The sequence below is a fragment of the Squalius cephalus genome (assembly GCF_949319135.1).
Source record: "Squalius cephalus genome assembly, chromosome: 10".
Classification (NCBI taxonomy): Eukaryota; Metazoa; Chordata; class Actinopteri; order Cypriniformes; family Leuciscidae; genus Squalius; species Squalius cephalus.
The window spans coordinates 40,792,940-40,813,496 of record NC_137131.1 but is presented as its reverse complement, the minus strand read 5'-3'; the positions used below and the strand labels follow the sequence as shown (position 1 = coordinate 40,813,496).

General features: G+C 36.5%; 1 protein-coding gene across 1 annotated transcript in view; it reads left to right on the top strand.

Annotated features, from left to right (window-relative positions):
• The window catches only part of sema5bb (sema domain, seven thrombospondin repeats (type 1 and type 1-like), transmembrane domain (TM) and short cytoplasmic domain, (semaphorin) 5Bb), a 59,988-nt gene that overhangs the window by 28,726 nt on the left and 10,705 nt on the right, over window positions 1–20,557 (top strand). The window contains exons 3-12 of the mRNA XM_079882774.1: window positions 3,174–3,385; window positions 6,269–6,368; window positions 6,452–6,497; window positions 13,228–13,290; window positions 13,388–13,700; window positions 14,479–14,764; window positions 16,245–16,380; window positions 16,486–16,693; window positions 17,225–17,432; window positions 19,928–20,045. Coding sequence (XP_079738900.1) covers window positions 3,174–3,385; window positions 6,269–6,368; window positions 6,452–6,497; window positions 13,228–13,290; window positions 13,388–13,700; window positions 14,479–14,764; window positions 16,245–16,380; window positions 16,486–16,693; window positions 17,225–17,432; window positions 19,928–20,045 — 1,690 coding nt within the window. The remainder of the gene's footprint in view (window positions 1–3,173; window positions 3,386–6,268; window positions 6,369–6,451; window positions 6,498–13,227; window positions 13,291–13,387; window positions 13,701–14,478; window positions 14,765–16,244; window positions 16,381–16,485; window positions 16,694–17,224; window positions 17,433–19,927; window positions 20,046–20,557) is intronic.

Below are 20,557 nucleotides of genomic sequence, written 5' to 3'. Positions count from 1 at the left end.
AGGTAAAAATTTAAATGATTTCTGGGTTATTTTAGTATTAATTATAAACTATTTTAGTATCTATTAATATTTCGAATTAGAAAGGTAAAATGTTAAATGATGATTTCAGCATTTATACTTACTAATTATTTTAGTATTGATATACTATTATAGTATTTATTAATATTTTAAATGAGCTTTTATTCTTAAATTTCATTTTTTATTTTCATTTTAGTTAATTTTTGGTAACTTAATTATGTGATTTTGTCATTATTATTATCATTATTATTTAACTATTTCTATTTCACTTTAATTACATCTTTTTAAGCATTAGTTTTAGTAATTGTAGAACTTATTAAACTTATTTCAGTTGCCAAGGTGTTTAAAAAGTTTAATGTTTAAAAAGGTTTTTACGTTTAAGTTTTTTTTTATTAAATTTTATTTCAGCTTTGTATCCGTTACCATAAATGCTCTTTAATAGTTTTAATTTTAGTTTTAGTCAATTATAATAATATCACTGCATGTTTCAGTTGACTGAACTCCTATGAACACAGTTTGCCATATTTAAATAGTTGATTCAACCGATTTTCCAAATATACTAAAGTATCACCATTGCAATACCATGATATTGGTTGAATAACCTTGAAATATTATGTAAATACCATGGTACATGAATATGGTAATCCTTCAGTACCATGGTACACAAGAAGACAGACTATATAAAGGAGGAGAATTGAAGCACTAATGTGCGACAGTCAATATATGGCAGCTTTAAGACTGGCCAAGAGCCAATCATCTGCTAAGAAAAAGCACAACCTGATTTACGATGTTATTGATCATAATCTTGACACTTTTGGACATGTTGGTGTTTCCTCTTTAGTGTATTTGTATCCTGGAAAATAGCTTTTTGGGGGTGTATTCAAGATGATGTGGACTGACTAGAAAAGTATTTCCAAAAGTTTTTCCAATTGATGCTATCATATGGTATCACGTTTAAGTGAATCAGTACAAAAATGTGGAAAAAAGTGTGCTTAGTATACAGGACATCAGACCACCTCTCTAGTCTCTACAGATTGGGTAATGTTTGGTGTTTGTGTGTGTAAAGCCAAGACAGATGCTTCAGTGGTTTCTCTGTGACGCATCAGGAAGTGTATGTTTAAGTGTGATTGAGTACGTGTTTGTGTGTGTGTGTGTTTACTAGGAGGCTAACTGGGAAGTGTGTGTTAGAGTGAAGCTGTGTGTGTCTTAGATGAGTGTTTACACGTCGGGTTTACCTGAGCCTCATGCGCTGTCACACACCTAATGGAAAGATTAACTGGGTGAACCGTCCGAGATCACAGAGACCCATTGTTTCCCATGACAGGCTGAAAATAGATCAAAATCCCTTCTTCAACTTCTAATTAAACTTTTAATGATCTGCTGCCTCATCGTCCACAGGCTGACAATTACAGCAAAATCAATGTTGTGTTTTAGAATAACATTATGTGGAACCGCTGCAGGTCTTGGAAGAGGTCCAGTCATTTACAATGATGAGAGATGGAGGTTAATTAGATTAGAAATAGCAAAACTAACACATCAGGAGAAGATGAAGCGGTCTCTCTGCTGCTCACTGTGTATCTGTCTTTTTATCTGGATGTCCATCTGTTTTCTAAAGTTTTTTAAATCTGTTATCTGTATTTACATCGTGTACTCTTCCATATGTAATTCCAAATCCAATTTACTTTCTTCCCTGCAACGCAAAATGATTTTTTCCCCGAAGAATTAGGCCTGTTCACACCAATAACTGTAATGATTAGAGGTGTAACGGATCATAGTTGATCCGTGATCCGTACCAACCAGGCCCCGCGGTTCGAAACGCATGTGATTAATTGCATTTAAAGATTATATAGTGAAAGTTTAATATTTGCACGTGTTAGCCAATTTAAAACACTTAAGCGCTTTTACACAATTTAAATGCATGAAGCGGCAAAAGAGATATCGATTTGCAATCGCGCGCTGTTTTCTGTGCGCACACACGCTCACTGAGACGCTTTTCAGATCTGAAGATCAAGCTCTGTTTCGCGACTCCTTGATCTTGAACGGACGCATACACTCACAAAATTATCCACAAGTATTCTTGTATACAGTCGGTTATAGTGAACGTAAAGTTGATAAAGAAATCGAATGTGTTTCATCATATTGGTTCCGTGCATTTACTGACTGCAGTCTAAAAATAACTACTATGAATGAAACTAACTGATAAAACATTGACAGCCAATCAGAACCCATCTTTCTTTAAAGAGCTCAAGCATTTAAAGTGGCAGACCACAAAACTCCAGCGCATGCTTAGAACAAACAAAACAATATCGTCTGATGGTGTAGACGCTAATATAGTTATCGTTATAGTTATCGTCCTTGGTGTGAACAGCCTTTATACTAGTCGCTCAGTTAAAAGGCTTTCAAGCTTCAAAAAGTCCATATTTTTTCCAAGATTTCAATTTTAAAGGGGTGGTTGATTATGATTTCACTTTTTTTAACTTTAGTTAGTGTGTGATGTTGCTGTTTGAGCATAAACAACATCTGCAAAGTTACAACGCTCAAAGTTCAAAGCAAAGGACGATATTTTCTTTTACAGAAATCGCTTTTTAAGGACTACAACAAACGGCTGGTAGAGACTACACCACATTCCTCCCGGGTTAGTGACATCACCAACCCTAAAATTTACATAAACCCCGCCCCCTGAACACGATTTATAGATTATCCAGACAGAATATGCTAATAAATGACTAGAAGATAACTACACATAAGCTACATAAATTCATCAACTAACCATTCAGAAACGTCCTGTTGCTTCTACATGTTGTCACTTCTTCTTGAGTCTCTCCATCATTGTCTGAATCCGGTTTGAACATAAAAGGCTAAAAGTTTTTTAGATTTTCAGTGCATGTCTGTGTGAGTGCAAGCCGTTGAAGCTCCGCCCTCTGTGCCGGGAGCATCAGCTCATTTGCATTTAAAGGGACAGACACAAAAACGGTGCTCACCCTCAAAAAGTGACCATTTTAACATGCTATATAAAAATATCTGTGGGGTATTTTGAGCTAAAACTTCACATACACACTCTGGGGACATCAAAGACTTATTTTACATCTTGTGAAAAGGGCATTATACCACCCCTTTAATAACATGATGATTTTTTTCATCTCTCGTCATGTCAGGGCCCTCTCACTTTTCCTAAGTTCGGGAGTGGTTGTTGCGGGAACCATGACAGGACCACTGTCCTTCGCTGGACTTGTCATCTTCCGCCTCCTCTCTCTGCCTCTCGTCTCGTCCCAGACGCCTTCACTCCCAGCGACCTCTGACCCCGAGCCTGTGCCCTCTCTGCCTGAAGAGTGCCGGAGAAAAATGCACCCTGTTACCTCCTACACAGGTGGGTGTAAAATACCTCGCTCTCTCTCCTGCCCTTTTCATCACTCGCACTTGCAGCCAAAGGTTAAAACGATAAGCTTTTGAATTATTTTCCCCCAAACATCTCGGTGCAGTGTGTCGAGCGTGTAAAACTGCTTGTGTTTGCATCTAGACCAGAAGAGACCATCTAAGTGAAAGCGCAGACAGCATAAGGAGGATAAAAACTGAGAAATGAATGGGCGAAATCACATTGTTCAATTTGGCGGCTGTACCCTTTAGATACAAGTTTTATTCTACACAATGCATAGACCATATTTATTCACTGGGAATACATTATATTAATCAAAAGTGACAGTAAAGAGATTCATAATGTTGTAATGAAAATGATTTCTGTTTCATATAAATGCTGTTCTTTTGAACTTTTTTTATTCATTTGAGAATAATGAAAAAAACACAGAAAATCTATTTATGATATGAAGCCGCACAACTGTTTTCAACATCGATAATAATAATAAGAAATGTTTCTTGAGCACCAAATCAGTATATTAGAATGATTTCCGAGGGATCTGTTATTTTTAAAATTTTGAACTATAATGATATTACACAATATTACTGAATTTACTGTATTTTTGATCAAGTAAATGTGATAGTAAATGACCTTGGTGAGAATTTATGATTTCTTTCATAAACTTTTAAAAATCTTACTGATCCCAAACTGTTGACATGATTTAGACTAAAGACTAAAGAGTTTTTGTCGAATTTTATTCGTTCTACATTCAATCCGATATAGGAGATGCATTAGCTTGATATTGAATGCCAATATGCCCACCAAGTGAACAGATTTGCCTGACAGGGACTTAAAGAGACCAGCCTCGCTTCATTTGTTAAAAACGTGTGCGCTTCGTCTCTTGGACAGTGCGCAAAGCCAGTCAATCAGATTAGAGCTCTCTGTTTTGAGAAAACACCCTTTGTATGGATAATACATCAGTCCGTTCATTAATGGTCTGTTGCTGATCCAGCGCATGTTTTCATCTGAGACTAGTTAATAGCCAGCAGTTTTCTTTTTAATCATATGCTGCCCAGATGTTAAAGGTTAACACAGCTGTGTGTAATATCAGGAGTATGTTCACACACCCTGCAGTTTCTAACATCACGCACTAATCGGCACAGTCTGCCCTGCTAATATGCAAGGCTACACTGTGTTTACGTCTCATAATTCCTCCATTACACAAGTGTTAGTAAATTGCACTAGTAGCTGATGTACTATTGAAGACATTAGGAGACCCATAGATTAACATACAATCTGGCAAACAGAAAAAGTCTAAAAGTGAAGATCCGTTTTAACAACACGCTCTTTCTCCAAAAGACAAGCCAGTGTCAACAAACCTGAATGCACAAACTTATCGCCAACTAGAGAGTGTTTCTTACTGGCTAAATGTTCTGATTGGCAAATAAGCACTGGCGTTTTTGCTGTTGTAGCCTATGTAATATTAGGCTGTCACATAACATTTTTATGTGTGATATTCCAAAATTACCTTTAAGTGTCCAAATACTTTTTAGGCCTTCTGTATCTTCTCCTTTACCTCCAACAAGAAGCACAGCAGCCAATGGCATTGTCTTCACTGACGCTTATTGAAGTCAAAATGTTTGGCGATACACATACAGATCACTAAAACGTTCTGGTTGAACACTAAGGTTGTATTTAAAGTTTAATAAGAATTTGCCAGCTATTCCTTCACCTCCTCCCTGCCTTTCTGTATGTGGGTTGTGGTGTTCTCTCATTTGTGGCTGATGTTGTGACTGGGCGTCTGGTTTCATTGGCATCACACCTCATTAATGGTCCAGTGTGTGTGGTTTGGACTCCCAACCGTCGCTTTCCCTTGTGTCTCTCTCAATGTTTCTCTTAAACAGGACAACATTTATTAAGTATCTTCACACACACAGCTGGAGTTCACCAGGTTGCTAGCAGCTGTTTCTGCCTCTGAATGCACGACTGTTGGTGGGCTCTGTAACTTGAAAAAAATCTGATTATACACTACAGTCCAAAAGTCAGGGTCAGCAAGGATGCATTACATTGATCAAAAGTGAGAGTAAATACATGTATTAATGTTACAAAAGATTTCTATTTCAAATAAATGCTGTTCGTTTTAACTTTCTATTCATCAAAGAATCCTGAAATATATCAGTTTCAACAAAATTATTAAGCAACAATGTTGTCATCAATCCAGCAATGTTCAACATTGAAAACAATAAGAAATGTTTCTTGAAAACAAAATCATCATATTAGAATGATTTCTGAAGGATCATGTGACTCTGAAGACTGGAGTCATGATGATACATTCAGCTTTGATCACAGGAATAAATTACATATTCACAATTTTATTAATATTTCACAATATTACTGTTTTTTCTGTATTTCAAATATAATAACTGCAGCTTTGGTGAGCAAATAGCTTCAAAACGTTAAACAATCTTACCAAGCTAAACTTTTGAACGATAGTGTACAGTAGATGTCAGTAACTAAGATGTCATTCAATCACATTATGCAGGGAAATGGCGTGTTTGCATGTAAATGTCATCAGTGGATAATGCATCTTATCATGAACAAGATTATTAATGCATGAATCAGACTCACTTACAATCTTCACAGTTTGCTAAACATCAACACTGTGTGTGTGTGCAGAGACAAATCATACAGAACAGTGCAATCGCTCGCAGCAACATGAAGAGGAAATGCTGATAGTCGCCACATTATCATTTGCATAGAGTTAACCTGTGGGATTAGTTTTGCACATGTTCTCCAACATCTGTCTAAACAGTGGAAAACAGCAGCTAAACAACAGATCACACGTCCAGGCTCACAGCTAACTGTGTAAATGTCACCCGTGGCTCTTTTCTGCCGCAGCTTTGAGCCCGTGGCTGTTCTCTTTCTCTCTGCCTGGAGTGAATGACTACTCGCCGCTCGCACTCGACCTCACCAGGAACCAGCTGATAGTGGGAGCCAGGTAACACACACACACACGCACATACACACACACACACACACACACAAACCTGTCAAACCTAAAATATCTCTCTCTCTTTGTAGGAATCATCTCTTCCGATTGAATCTGAGCAACATCTCTCTCCTGCAGGTACTACTTTCTCTTTCTCTCTCTTCATACTCCTTCCCATCTGTCCATTCAATCATCTTGACATCTCTAGAAATGCAGAACCAGCACTGTCCATTTAATTCTTCTCATGCCAGACACGCACAGACTCAGTCTTTTATTATGATTGTCCACATGTTCAGAAGTGCTGATGCACAGAAGCTGAAATATCACACACACTCACACACACACACACACCTTCAGTAGCATGTTATTGTGCAGATGTTTGAGAAGCATTGACTTCCAAGACAGCTGCGTCCTGATTTAACCTCCTCTCCTCTGAATCTCTTGAAAGGAGGAACCCAAAATAATATACAAATATTAAATATATATATATATATATATATATATATTATTTTTACTATTTTATTTAATTTTGTTCTTATTGGAATTTTTTTTTTTTTTAAATCTGAAGTCTAAAAAATTATAATTTTCTTATCTTTGTGTAGAGTATGTTCATAATGATCAGACATAGGGTAGAAAATGTTTGGGACCAGGGTAATAATAACATATATTCATTAAATATTTTATTTTATTTTATTTTATTTTATTTTATTTTATTTTATTTTATTTTATTTTATTTTATTTTATTTATTTTTTACATATATATTTTATATTTTTTTTAGGGCTGTCAAATGATTAATCGCGATTAATCGCATGATCGCATCCAAAATAAAAGTTTGTGTTTACATAATATATGTGTGTGTACGGTGTATAATTATTTTCTATATATAAATACACACACATGCATGTATATATTTAAGAAATATTTGCATGTATATACTGTGTATATATATTTATATTATATATAAATATTTTATATATAAATAACACATTTTTCTTAAATATATATGCATGTGTGTGTATTTATATATAGAAAATAATTATACTCCATACACACACATATATTATGTAAACACAAACTTTTATTTTGGATGCGATTAATCGCGATTAATCGTTTGACAGCCCTAATTTTTTTTAGTTCTTAATATGTTTATCAGGAATATTTGGATCAAATTCATTGTGAAAATCATGAAAATCATTCTTTTTGGTGCAAGAAACCTTCACTAGCAAATAAAGTGTAGTAGAATATAGTCCCGTCAGTATGCAGACATCTGTACTCGTGTGTGTGTGTGTGTGTGTGTGTGTGTGTGTGTGCGCTGCTTCAGGCTGTCTGCGTGTGAGGTGAGAATCCGCCAGTAGACAGCAATCTCATCTGGGAGTGGATTCAAATTGCCGTTGTTCATCTTGAAGGATGATTCGCGTCCACTTACTGTGTAACCACAGCTGCACCCACTGTGTGCTGGGAACGCTGGGATTGTGTTGCGCTTGCGTGACATGCCTGTTGAAAGCTTTGAGCGGCTGTGTGATATTTAAGAGTGACTTTTCTGGTGTTTGTTGAAGACCCTGCTGGTGAACTCTATAAACGTTCACCGTAACCCTGAGAGGGGGTGTGATGCCCTGGAGGAAGATCGCTAAAGAATCTGTCAGAACCCAGTGATTTAGGGTGACCTCATGACCCTGTGTCCACAAGAGTGACCCACAGTCACCCCTCGAGCTAACACACACTCAAACACACACATGGCAGTATGACAAGCGCCTCACTGCGGCCCTGTACATCTCTCTTCTGAAAAAAACATTCAGAATTTACTTATTTGAATGACTTATTACTTATTTACCTTGCCTTGCCTCACCTTGCCTATGTTGATCCATGCGCAAAACCGCATATTTCATTTCTCCATCATGAAAAAATTTCATTTCTAGTCTCCATCTCAAATCATCATTCATTCTGCAAATGACATTTAAAAAAATAAATAAATAAAAAGACATAATCCTTTGCTAGCTTTTTATGTATCCTAAACTCACACAATTAAAAATGAATTAAATGTCAAAATTACAGCTTGAGTGGAAATGACACAAAATGTAAAAAAAAAAAAATAAATGCTAGACTAGCTGTAATTTTGCTCAAAATTATTGTATGTAAGTATTGACTTTCTTATCATTTTTTGTTTATCACTTTACTTTCACCACGCTGGGACATTTAAAGTGTCTGAGGTAACACTCACCTGTAAACAAATATGAAAAGTCCAATAATATGAAGATCACTGATTAAAGTAGAAGTCTCGAGATGCAGCCGTATTGAAGATGTGTGTAATCTGCAATCTGAGTTTAGAAAATAATGATTTTCTGGAAACTCGCACTGTATTCCATTAGTCAAACATAAAGAGCACCAAACTCATCATTGGCTTCTCCAGACATTGATATTCAACAAGGTTATGAAAGATATGATAACAAGCAGTGTTGTGGAAAGTTACAAAGTAAAAGTTACAAAGTAATGCATTACAATATTGTGTTAATCCCCTAAAAGTAAGTAATTGCATTAAGTAATGCGTTACTTTACTTCAGTCTAGAGCTATAATAAGCATCATGTTCTGAACTTACTCACGATTTCTCTCAACATGAGGACAGGAGAGCTGTCAGTCAATAAATAAGAAAACAAAGTTACTTGCATTACTGATTTGAAAAAGTAACTCAGATATTTTGTTGGATATTTAAAAGTAATGTGTTACTTTACTAGTTACTTGAAAGAAGTAATCTGATTACTTGTAATGCATTACCCCCAACACTGATAACAAGAGGTTTGGATCTGTTAGATCTCATGTTAATGATTTATTATGTCTCACTTGAAATATATCTGGTGTAATGATGGCTCTGCGTCAGCCTCTTCACTGTTGAGAAGAACAGATCTTAGAGAGAGATAGAGAGAGCAGATAACAGTGTTTTAGCTGAGGTCAAATGATCATGACTGGTAGGGAAGACAAGGATGAGAAGATCTTGAGTAAAAACACAACCCCCTCAACATCCAGAGGTGACGCGAGTCTGACCCCTCAAGATCTTTTCAGGGTGAATCCTGCTCTTCACATGAAGACGTCTTTCACGTGTTGTTCAGTGACCGACTGCAGAGACACAGTTAGATTGATGATTGCTTTCTGAAACCTCTCTTTGGTTCGCTCTTTCTCTTAAACAACAAGAATGAAATGTAGTCTTCTGAAGTAAAATGAACAGATACAGTTTGTCAGAAGATGTGTAATCGGCTCCTTTGTAGATGGGTTTGCTCATCAGAAGCGCCTGGTGCTTTTCAAGAGTGTGGAAGCACAGATGTCACTTTTCAAATATGTACTTCAACTTTTTTTAGTATATGCAATGTTGCTCTTAAAACTTCTCAAACTACTACTAAACAGTGAAAGCACTTAAAGTCCCCCTGTAGTCAATAATTGTATTCATTAAAACTCATCTTTGATCACCAAAAAGACATATTTAAACGTTTTTTTGTGAAAAAAAAAATCTTCATGCGTGAATAGCTTGAATGTAACTCTACACCCTTGCCTCATTTAGCATATGCGGTTCTATGAATATGCAAATGGGCCCCGCCTCTACTCACTCACAGCAGCTCAGAGATCCACTCGTTGATCTGATTGGTTACAAGGTAGTTTGTGACGTCAGAAACACCAGTGATTTCAAAGCGTGTTTTTGAGACTGTCTTTGGTTCACTGCAGTTTTAAGGAGAAAATACTCAGCAATGGTGTCAACTTATGAATTTACACATGGTTTGTCATAAAGCATATTAAAAACACCACATAGACTTATAAACAACTTTAAAAGCTTGATTTTCATATAATTGATCCTGCTCAGAATTACATTTTTACAATATTTGTGGAACAAGATTACGATACTGTCAAACTAAATTGCTTCCATTAGTGCGTCAGTCTCTAAGCGCTCCGTCTACACTGCTGTTTTACTAGCTGTCAGTCATGTGTATCACGTCAGTTATTGCCTGTTTGCTGCTAAATTGTATGTGGAGCCATCAAAAATCTCGCAGTTGTAATGATTCTGAGAATTTTACTTTTTCATAATTTCGCTTTTTCCAATTCTCATTGGACTCTCATTATTGTAATAGAGTAATTATTTTCTATATTATGGTCAAAATGACTGTAATACAATGATATTTTAAATATAAATCAATATAATTCAACATACATAGATCTTTACAATTTAAATAATATACCTTTTTTTTTCACTTTACAGTAATGATATTTACATTTACCTTTTGTCATTTAGCAAACATTTTTATCCAAATAAATTGTGAATGGATTATTTTAATTTTTTTGAGATTTGAGTTGGGGCTTAATTTTCATGAAAATAATGCAAAAATAGACTTTTCTTATAATTAAAAAAATATATTTTCATATTTCTACAATACCATTTAAAAGTTTGGGGTCAGTAAGATTTTATATTTTTGAAAGAATGTTTTATGCTCTCCAAGGCTGCATTTAATTGTTAAAAAATACTGTATTGTAAAAATTGAATTTATTGTTAAATGTAATTTATTCCTGTGATCAAAGCTGAATTTTCAGCATCATTACTCCAGTCTTCAGTGTCACATGATCCTTCAGAAATCTTTCTGATATGCCGATTTGCTGTTCAAGAAACATTTCTGATTATTATCAATGTTGAAAGTATCAAGGTCATATTTAATCAATTTAATGCATCCTTGCTGAATAAAAGTATTCATTTCTTTCAGCAACCAAAAAAAGTCTTACTGACCCCAAACTTTTGACCTGTGATGTATATTTTGATTTTGGGATGAAGTTTGACCCGGTTCACCCTAATGTGTGAAAGTGTGAGTTTAGATCTGGCTGTGATTATCTTCCCCCGTTAATCTGTGAAGAGCTGTTTTATCTGGGACCTTTCCACTCCTCTCACTCTATTCAGGCTCTGCTGGGATCCTCACAAGGGTCACAACCAATACAAAATCATCGTTATTATTTCAATCTATAGTGTGTGTGTGTGTGTGTGTGAGAGAGAGAGAGAGAGAGAGACTCTGGTCTACATCATTATTTTTGAGGCAATGACAACACAGATAAACATGACAAAGCATCCTGTGAAAGGAGAGGGAGGGAAAAGGAACAAAAGAGAGGAAGAATGTATAAAACCAGTGAAACAACACATTCAAGGGTTTTCGTTTCAGATAAGAGAACGAATGCGATTAGGACAGACCTTCCAGTGTTCCCTAATTAAATGTCACACAATTGCTCTTTCACACATCTGCCTCGCCATGGAGTCATATTGTGTATTTGCAGCGAAACCTTCCATCTTCCAACTCTTTGTCTTCTATTATTGTGTGTTTTGTACTTTCTTGACATTAAGGAAAGAAGCTGAACGAATGGAAGAGCTTCCCACGACTGAATATCTTTCATAGTTTTACTGCATTAAGAGGATGTTCTGTTATTCTGCCTCCTTAAATGTAAATCAAAGCCATAGTAACTGGAGAGGTTTGGATTTGTGGTCATGGCTGTTCAAATGTTCGCTTTAACGAGTTTGTTTGTCCGGACAGTTCGTTTAAATGAAACTGGCGCAAGTAAATCATTTACAAATTTGTTTGCATCATCAGTAGACAGTAGTCCTTGTGTGACCTTTAACAATTTTTGTAATGAAATAAATATTTAAATGCAGTTGTTTATTATCATTTCAACATGTCATCCACATCATTGATTCAGTCGAATCATTGAAAGGATTCCAGTTTTCTGATTTGCACAGGAAAGCTTGACTTTTAAATGTCAGGGTATTTATTGTACATCCACATGCAAACACGCGCTCCTCTGCTGTCTTAAGCAGACGCTCATGCTGATGCTGCTCTCTACTGTGCTAATGTGCTGAGTCCAGGTCTGTCTACTCTATTATGTCTCGAGCAGTCTGCACTATAAACAGACAAAGTGGCAACTCCACTGTGAATTGTGACTGTTACAAAGTGAATAGTTTCTGTAACATTGCTGCAAAGTGCTAATGTTATAGGTGTGCAGAAACCTTCAGATGCATCCAGAAATGTTGAAGTGCTGTTTTATCATTTAAAGCAGGGTTTCCAAACAGGTTTTGTCAGCTAAACCATTACATTTTTTATGTAAAATGTTTACTCTAATTTCAGTAACACTTTTGCATGTTCATGCTAGGGTTATTATAGTTAAAACAAAATAAAACCATAAAAAATATATGTTTACTAAATAAATATCAAATATAAAAAGCAACATTTATATTAACTTAATGTAGTAAACTAACTAAAAGTAAAACTGAAATAAAAATAATGAAAAACGATATAAATATATTTAAAAAAACAATAACAAAAAAATTTCTCGTTATACTTTGAATATAGGCTATATACTATAATGTATAAATGCTTTACAATTTAAATAATATATAATCATTTTTTTACTTTACAGTAATGATATTTACAACTAGCTTCTGTCATTTTGCAAACATTTTTATCTAAAGAAATTGAGCATTACATTTGTTTTTGAGTATTGAGATGGGGCTTAATTTATGCAAATAGACTTCATTTCTTATAATTATTTAATTTCATATTTCTACACAATGCTTCTTCTATGGTCACATGACAGGCAGGTAAACAAATAAAATATTTCATCTTTTGATTTATTTTCATTTGTTTTTGTTTTAAAATGACTATTTCATTTGACTTTTACATTTTATCATTTAATTAATTATTAGCTTTTCATCAACTCACAAACCCCCTTTAATTCCCGCGAGAACCCCAGTTTGGGAAGCCCTGAGTTAAGGGATGTGTGAGTATTGAGCGCAGGACTGGATGCGTGTCTCGACAGCTTATCTTCTTCCAGAAATACTAATTGTCTGTTGATTGCAGGCCACAGAATGGGCCGTAGACGAGACCACCAGGAGGTCCTGCCAGAGCAAAGGAAAGACAGAGGTGAGAAGGGAGAGGTGAACCCTGGGATGAAAGATCTGTGAATGAATGAATGTATGTGTGAAATGAAATCTTTCTTCTTTTCCTCTGCTCCTCTCAGGATGAGTGTCAGAACTATGTTCGTGTCCTCCTGTTGAACGGCAGCCGTTTGTTTACCTGTGGCACTAATGCTTTCATGCCCATCTGTACGACTCGCCCCATTACTGACATGGCGAGCGTTCTGGAGTCCATCAGTGGGGTGGCGCGCTGTCCCTATGACCCTCGACACAACTCTACAGCTATGATAACTGAGAGTGGAGAAGTCTATGCGGCCACTGTGACTGATTTCTCCAGCCGTGACCCTATTATTTACCGCAGTCTGGGGAACATGCCACCCCTGCGGACCGCCCAGTACAACTCCAAATGGCTCAGTGGTACAGTGGGACGACACACACACTTATCAGAGAATCTGACAAAACCTGTCAAGAACACGTCCATTCCAAAATCAAAATTCCTGTATACGTAATTATATTCTGCCAAAAGAAAATGAAGCTTTTCTGTATTGTGAAATTATTTTCATGACGATTAAGCTCATTTTGACCGACAGTATATTCTCATCACTGCAAAAAATAATCATTCATAAATTGTATATTCTTGGTAGTATTTGTTGTTACCTTTATATTTATATTAGAAATAGCTTATTGTATTTATTGTAGCAACAAAACACTGTATTAGAGAGTTCACCAATAAAAAAAAAAAGAAAGAAATTAAACAAATTTAAAAGCTAAACATCTGGTTACATTATGTTTATGATTTATATTTTTATTTAAAAAATATGTAATTAGCTTATTGTATTTACTGTTATGCATCATAAAATACTGTATTAGAAAATTCACCAATAAAAAAATTAAGTTAAACTTCTAGATACATCATTTTATTATGAATGTTGTATTAAATATTGTATTTTACTGTAATAAAACAAATCTGTTTTACAGTGATAAGAATCACAATTAAGAAAGTAAAATTAAAAATCTTAATAGTGTTAAATATTCTTCAATTTCTTAAAGCAAAATACTTATTTCTTCTGATTTTGGGGTGAAATGCGATTTGGACACGGTTTTGTGAGTCACACATCTATTTATGGCTATGTATTGAAGAAAAGTGTTTTGATAGTAACTTATTCTATCATCTTCCTTTCCTTTCTCTCCACAGAGCCTCACTTCGTCTCTGCGTATGAGGTGGGCCGCTTCACATACCTGTTTCTTCGAGAGAACGCGGTAGAGCAGGATTGTGGGAAGACTGTCTTCTCTCGTGTGGCCCGCGTGTGTCAGAATGACATCGGTGGTCGTTTCCTGCTGGAAGACACATGGACCACCTTCATGAAGGCTCGACTGAACTGTTCCCGCTCTGGAGATGTTCCCTTCTACTACCATGAGCTGCAGAGCACCTTCTACCTCCCTGAGCAAGACCTCATCTACGGAGTCTTCACCACCAATGTGTGAGTGGATTCTTCATCGCTTACTGAGAATGCAATGCTTAGAAGACCAACAGTCACACAGCAGGAACTTCTGTAGTCCAGCACAAGTTTTGTGACGAAACATAATTACTACTTATACGTTATCAGTAGAACATTCTAGGAAATGAAGTGTCCCTCCAACACGGTGTATAAAATGAAAGTTAATGTATTAAATATAATGATTTTATATATATATATATATATATATATAGAGAGAGAGAGAGAGAGAGAGAGAGGTTAGTAAGATTTGTTTTTTAAAGGGGGGGTACAATGGTGTTTCATGTATTCAGAGTTGTTTACAGTGTTAAAGAGATGGATTCTCATGCTAAACATGGCCAAAGTTTTTAAAAAATATTTTGGACGAATAACGGAGAATTTCTGTGCCGAAAATCTTACTTCCGGGTTGGTACAAGTTTCGGCTGGTTTTTTTTCGACCGTGGATCTAATGACGTAGACCAGAGTGGAACTCCTTATATGAGCATTTCTCCCGGAAAAGCGCAGCCGCGCACACGTCGACCAGAGGAGAGCGAGACCGCGCACATCAACGCGCTTCAACAATAAATCATCGGCAGCGCTGCATAGTGTCTCCAAAGAACCCAGCGTTAGGAACAGTGGATGCAGATTGTTTTTCCGGGGCAAAAACGAGTTGTGTAGACTGTTTGTTCCCTGCATTTCGACGATGAATGTTTTATAAACAAAGCCCAGATCGACGGATTCTCTCTATGGCTCTGGCTTCGCCCACACGGCCCGCCTCCAGACGCTCGGTTTTTTCCGGAAAGACTCGGTACAGCCTATCTTTCTTTTATAAATATAATAAAACTTAAGACTTTTTGGAGATATGAAGGATGCAATACTACTCTATAGGTACTCAAGATTAACAGGAGATTGAGTGAAAATGAGCATTTCACCCCCCCTTTAAGGAAATTACTACTTTCATTCAGCAAGGACACATTAAATTGATTACATTGAAAAGCGTCATTAGACATATATTTATAATGTTACAAAAGATTTCTATTTCAAATAAATGCTGTTCTTTTGAACTTTCTATTCAGCAAAGAATCCTGAATTCATATATATCATGGATATAAATATTAAGCAGCACACATGTTTTCAAAATTGATAATAATCAGAAATGTTTCTTGAGCAGCAAATCAACATATTAGAATGATTTCTGAAGGATCATGTGACACTGAAGACTGGAGTAATGATGCTTTGATCACAGGAATAAATTATTTGATATTTTCACATATATTTCACAATATTGCTGTTTTTACTGTATTTTAGATCACATAAAAGCAGTCTTGGTGAGCATAAGAGACTTAAAAAGTCTAAAAGTCTCAGATGCAAAGAAACTGAAAAAAAAAAGTCTTACTGATCCCAAACTTTTGAATGGTCCTGTTTTTCTATTCAAGATTTTTAATGTAGAATTTGGTTCACTTCCCTCTCTCGTTTCTCCTCACAGGAACAGCATTGCTGCATCAGCAGTGTGTGCGTTTAACCTCAGTGCCATCACACAGGCCTTTAACGGACCCTTCCGTTATCAGGAGAACCCTCGGACCAGCTGGCTTTCTACTCCCAATCCCATCCCAAATTTTCAGGTGAAGGAAATTAAATGCTGCAGCATTTTTCTTTCTTTTTTTCTTGAAGCCTTCTGGCACCAAATACAGTACTCAATTATTTTTTTCCCTCTTTCTCTCTGCCAGTGTGGGACAGTGAATGATTCGGGTCCAGGCGGTAATCTAACGGAGCGCAGTCTTCAAGACGCCCAGCGGCTCTTCCTCATGAGTGAGGTGGTTCAGCCCATCTCCACAGATCCTCTGGTCATGCAGGACAACATCCGTTACTCCAGGCTGGCTGTGGACATTGTTCAGGGGAGGGACACGCTTTACCACGTCATGTACATCGGCACAGGTACAGGAGGCAAAGAAATCTGACATGCATGTCCTGCAAAGAATTCAAAGCATGTCCTCCATTGTGTTCTTCAATCTCTGCTGGAAATCCAGCATATATCAGCATGATTTCCATGTTGGTCCAGGCTGGGTTATGATGGATAGAGCTGGTGTAGTGCTGGTCTAACTGGTCTTCTCATGCTGGGAACCAGCATCCCATCCCAGCAAGCAATTATGCGTTTAAAAGACGTCTAATAGCCGCCCAAACACAGCCCAGACTTCTAAATCTAATAGATGTCTAAACCATATCCCAAGAATATACTAGAAACGACTAGTTTTTCACTGATTTTCAGTGACAAATTTTCACTGACAGCCCAAACTTTGTCTTGTTTTAGACATCTGGGCTTTGTTTGGATGGCTATTAGACGTCTTTTAAACGCAAAATTGCTTGCTGGGATGCAAAACCTTATGCTGGTGACTGGATTTTTCTGCAGGGATGTTTAGAAGAACTTGCGCTTCTAATTGTAGCTGTTTTCTTTAATTGACCAATCAGAGCACGGCACCATCATTAAGGCCTTGTCCACCAATAATAAGAGTCTGCGTGGATGTTACTTGGAGGAGATGAACATTCTTCCAGAAAACATGCAGGAGCCAATCCTAAACCTGCAGATTCTGCACAACGATAGGTCGCTTTTCGTGGGACTTCCCAGCAGAGTGCTGAAGATCCCTCTGGAGAGATGCTCCAGCTACAAAACTGAGCAGTAAGTTACACACATACACACACACACTAGGACTGCAACCCCACTTTTTGACAACAGACTCATGAGGTCAGAGCATCCTAACCTTGAACATGATTGAGCTGTTACTTTCACTACAGAGCTCCTTAAGCCACTGTAACGAACACATGCACACATGCTGTTCAATTACGGCAAAGGATGATTACAGAAAATGTCCTTCCGAGCTTCTAATGCCCTTGGAGTCAGACAGGAAGTGAAGCTCAAGGAGGTGAAGTGAATGACAGTACTTATGAGTAGTCAGAGATATTATTATCTCATACATTTTCCACCACTGGCCGAGAGGCAGATGAATGATGATCTAGGTCATTTAAAAAAAAGAAATCGCTGTATCGTGTTCTCCGTCAGTGCTATGAATAGAACACCTATAAATTGTCGAACATCATTAAAAATATATAATGCATGCATCACTCCTCACAGGAAATGACTGCTTTTACATTACAGATCTAATTAGATATCAGATCCATAAAGTACTGTCCTCCTTCTGGACTCCACATGGATGAATTGGGCTTCTGAGCTGGATTTGTAAAGCCTTTGTGTGAATTTGTACCCTAAAACATGTTACATTGGGTTTTAAAATCAAGCAAAACAATGTTTCCGATCTGTTAAACGCCTTGAAGCTCTGATGTCGCATGTCACTGTATTTAAAATACACCATGTTACGTCAGTTTTTCGCCTTCATCCAGCATGCCACGTCAGAAGAGGTTTTGCACGTGATTTGAGAGTGGTGGTTATTACTTAAGAGGTGGAAGTGTGTCATTATGTGAGGACTGTGATGCCTTGGACTCTCTCCCTAAATTCCTGCCGCAGATGTTGTTGCACAACACTCAGAGTTACACAAGACAGAAACATTTAATATTAGGTGCTGTTACTGGACATGATGAAACTGTGTTTGTGAAGCCGCTCAGTGTTTAACATTCTGATGCGATTACAGATTCTTCACCACACACACACACGTACACACAGGTGGCAAAAGGTCAGATCTCACAAGGTTGTTGCAAATAACTCTATTTTATACCAATGCTCATCTATGGAGTCTGATTGAGCTGCAAGTGTTTAGTCATTACAATTTTATTTAACCTTTAATGTATGTAAATTTATTCTCGGAATGGCTTTTAGCATCTCCAGCACGATTTGCAGTTTTCTCTTGTTGCCGGTGTGAAGTAAACGGATGTTCAGTTTGTTAGTGAGACATATTGTTATGTTTGATTTTGGGGTAAAATATGACTGTATACTGTACCGTTCAAAAGTTTGTGGTCGGTAAGAATTTTTAATGTTTTTAAAAGTCACCAAGGCTGCATTCATTAGATTAAAAATACATTAACAACAGTAATATTGTGAGATATTATTAGAATTTAGAAGAACTGTTTTCTATTTTAGTTAATATTAAAATCAGATCAAATGCACGCACATCCAAAACAATATGTTGCTCAAATTGGGTGCTCGACAAGAAAATGAATAAAAAAGGAAAAAAAGTCGGCACACCATGGCTCCAAAAATGTGAAAATTTTATAATAGAGTCTATTATTAAATTTTCACATTTTTGGAGCCATGGTGTGCCGACTTTTTTTCCTTTTTTATTTTAGTTAATATTAAAATGCATTTTATTCCTGTGATGTAAAGCTGAATTTTCAGCTAGTCTTCAGTGTCACATGATCCTTCAGAAATCATACTAATATGATGATTTGATACTCAAGAAACATTTCTGAAAACTATCAATTGTGAAAACAGTGAAACGGTGATAAAGTTCAAAAGAACAATTTATTTGAAAAATAATTTAAAAAATAATCTTACTGACCTCAAACTTTTGCAAGATAGTGTAAATATGCTGGTATTTTACTGGTAACATACGTTGTTTGATTTTTTAATACTTAATGTCCTTCTTAAGAATGACACATCTTTAAAATAATGAAACATGCTTCTGAATTAATAACACTGCTAAAGGACACAAGGAGAACAGGAGAAGTCTGTTAGCTCTAATAAATCAGCCGAGGTGCTGTCAGATTTTCTTTATCTCCCAGAGCAGGATTTGATGCTTGTTGTGTTTTCTCTATAGTTACTGTAACAGTTAGATCATATCACGTCTTTGATCAGATGCTTAGATTACATTCACACTTGATCAATCTCTGACTTGGATCTCGACATAATAAATGTGTAGATATTAGACACAATTTGCAAAACATTCATTATTGATTCAGTGTTCATTATCTGAGAGTCATCCAGTATTAGTGAGAATTAGTTTTAATAATTAATTAGTATAATGTATTTTTTTTATTTTTTTTTGTGGAAATGTATGCTTGAATTGCACTGAGATTTATTCCCTCATTATAAAGCTGTGCCGTATCCTGTAGAATTAAATCTCTCTCTTAAGTTCTCACGACACACTCTTCATGGCTTTATGGTGGTAGTTATTAGGATGTTGTCATTGATTTGTGACTGTATGCATGTGTGTGTTTCCGCAGGGATTGTCTGGGCGCCAGGGATCCGTACTGCGGATGGGACCGGAAAGAGAAGCGCTGTACGACGATTGAGGACAGTTCCAACATGAGCCAGTGGAGCCAAGACATCACAAAGTGCCCTGTAAGACCAATATCTCATCACACAGAACAGAAAAATCTGCTTTTAATTGGTGGAATTGGTGCTGTTTTCTAAAGTTAGCGCACCAGCCGGTATTCACGCACTTGAACGGCGTTGCAACGTCTGCTTTCTGTTATTGTTTTTCTGCTGAGCCCCACACCCCACACTTTGAGAACCACTGGAGTACATGTTTGATTGAGTCTCCTGGGCCTGTATGACAGAAACATCCTAAATTAGAATCATATCCGATTCCAATCTGTCTAGGAACCATGGAACTTTTTCAAATCTTAAGTCAAGAATTAAGAGTGGAAGTTTTTGTGAAACAGCCCGTCACCCTCTGTTCTGTTCTATTCTGTATTTTGTTCCATTCTATATTAACCAAAAATGTTCTCTTCTATACTATTATTTTCTGTTCAGTTATATTATATTTAATTATGCTCTATTCTGTTCTATTCTTTTCTGTTCTGCTGTATTATGTTCTATTTTGGTCTATTCTATTCTGTATTCTGTTCTAT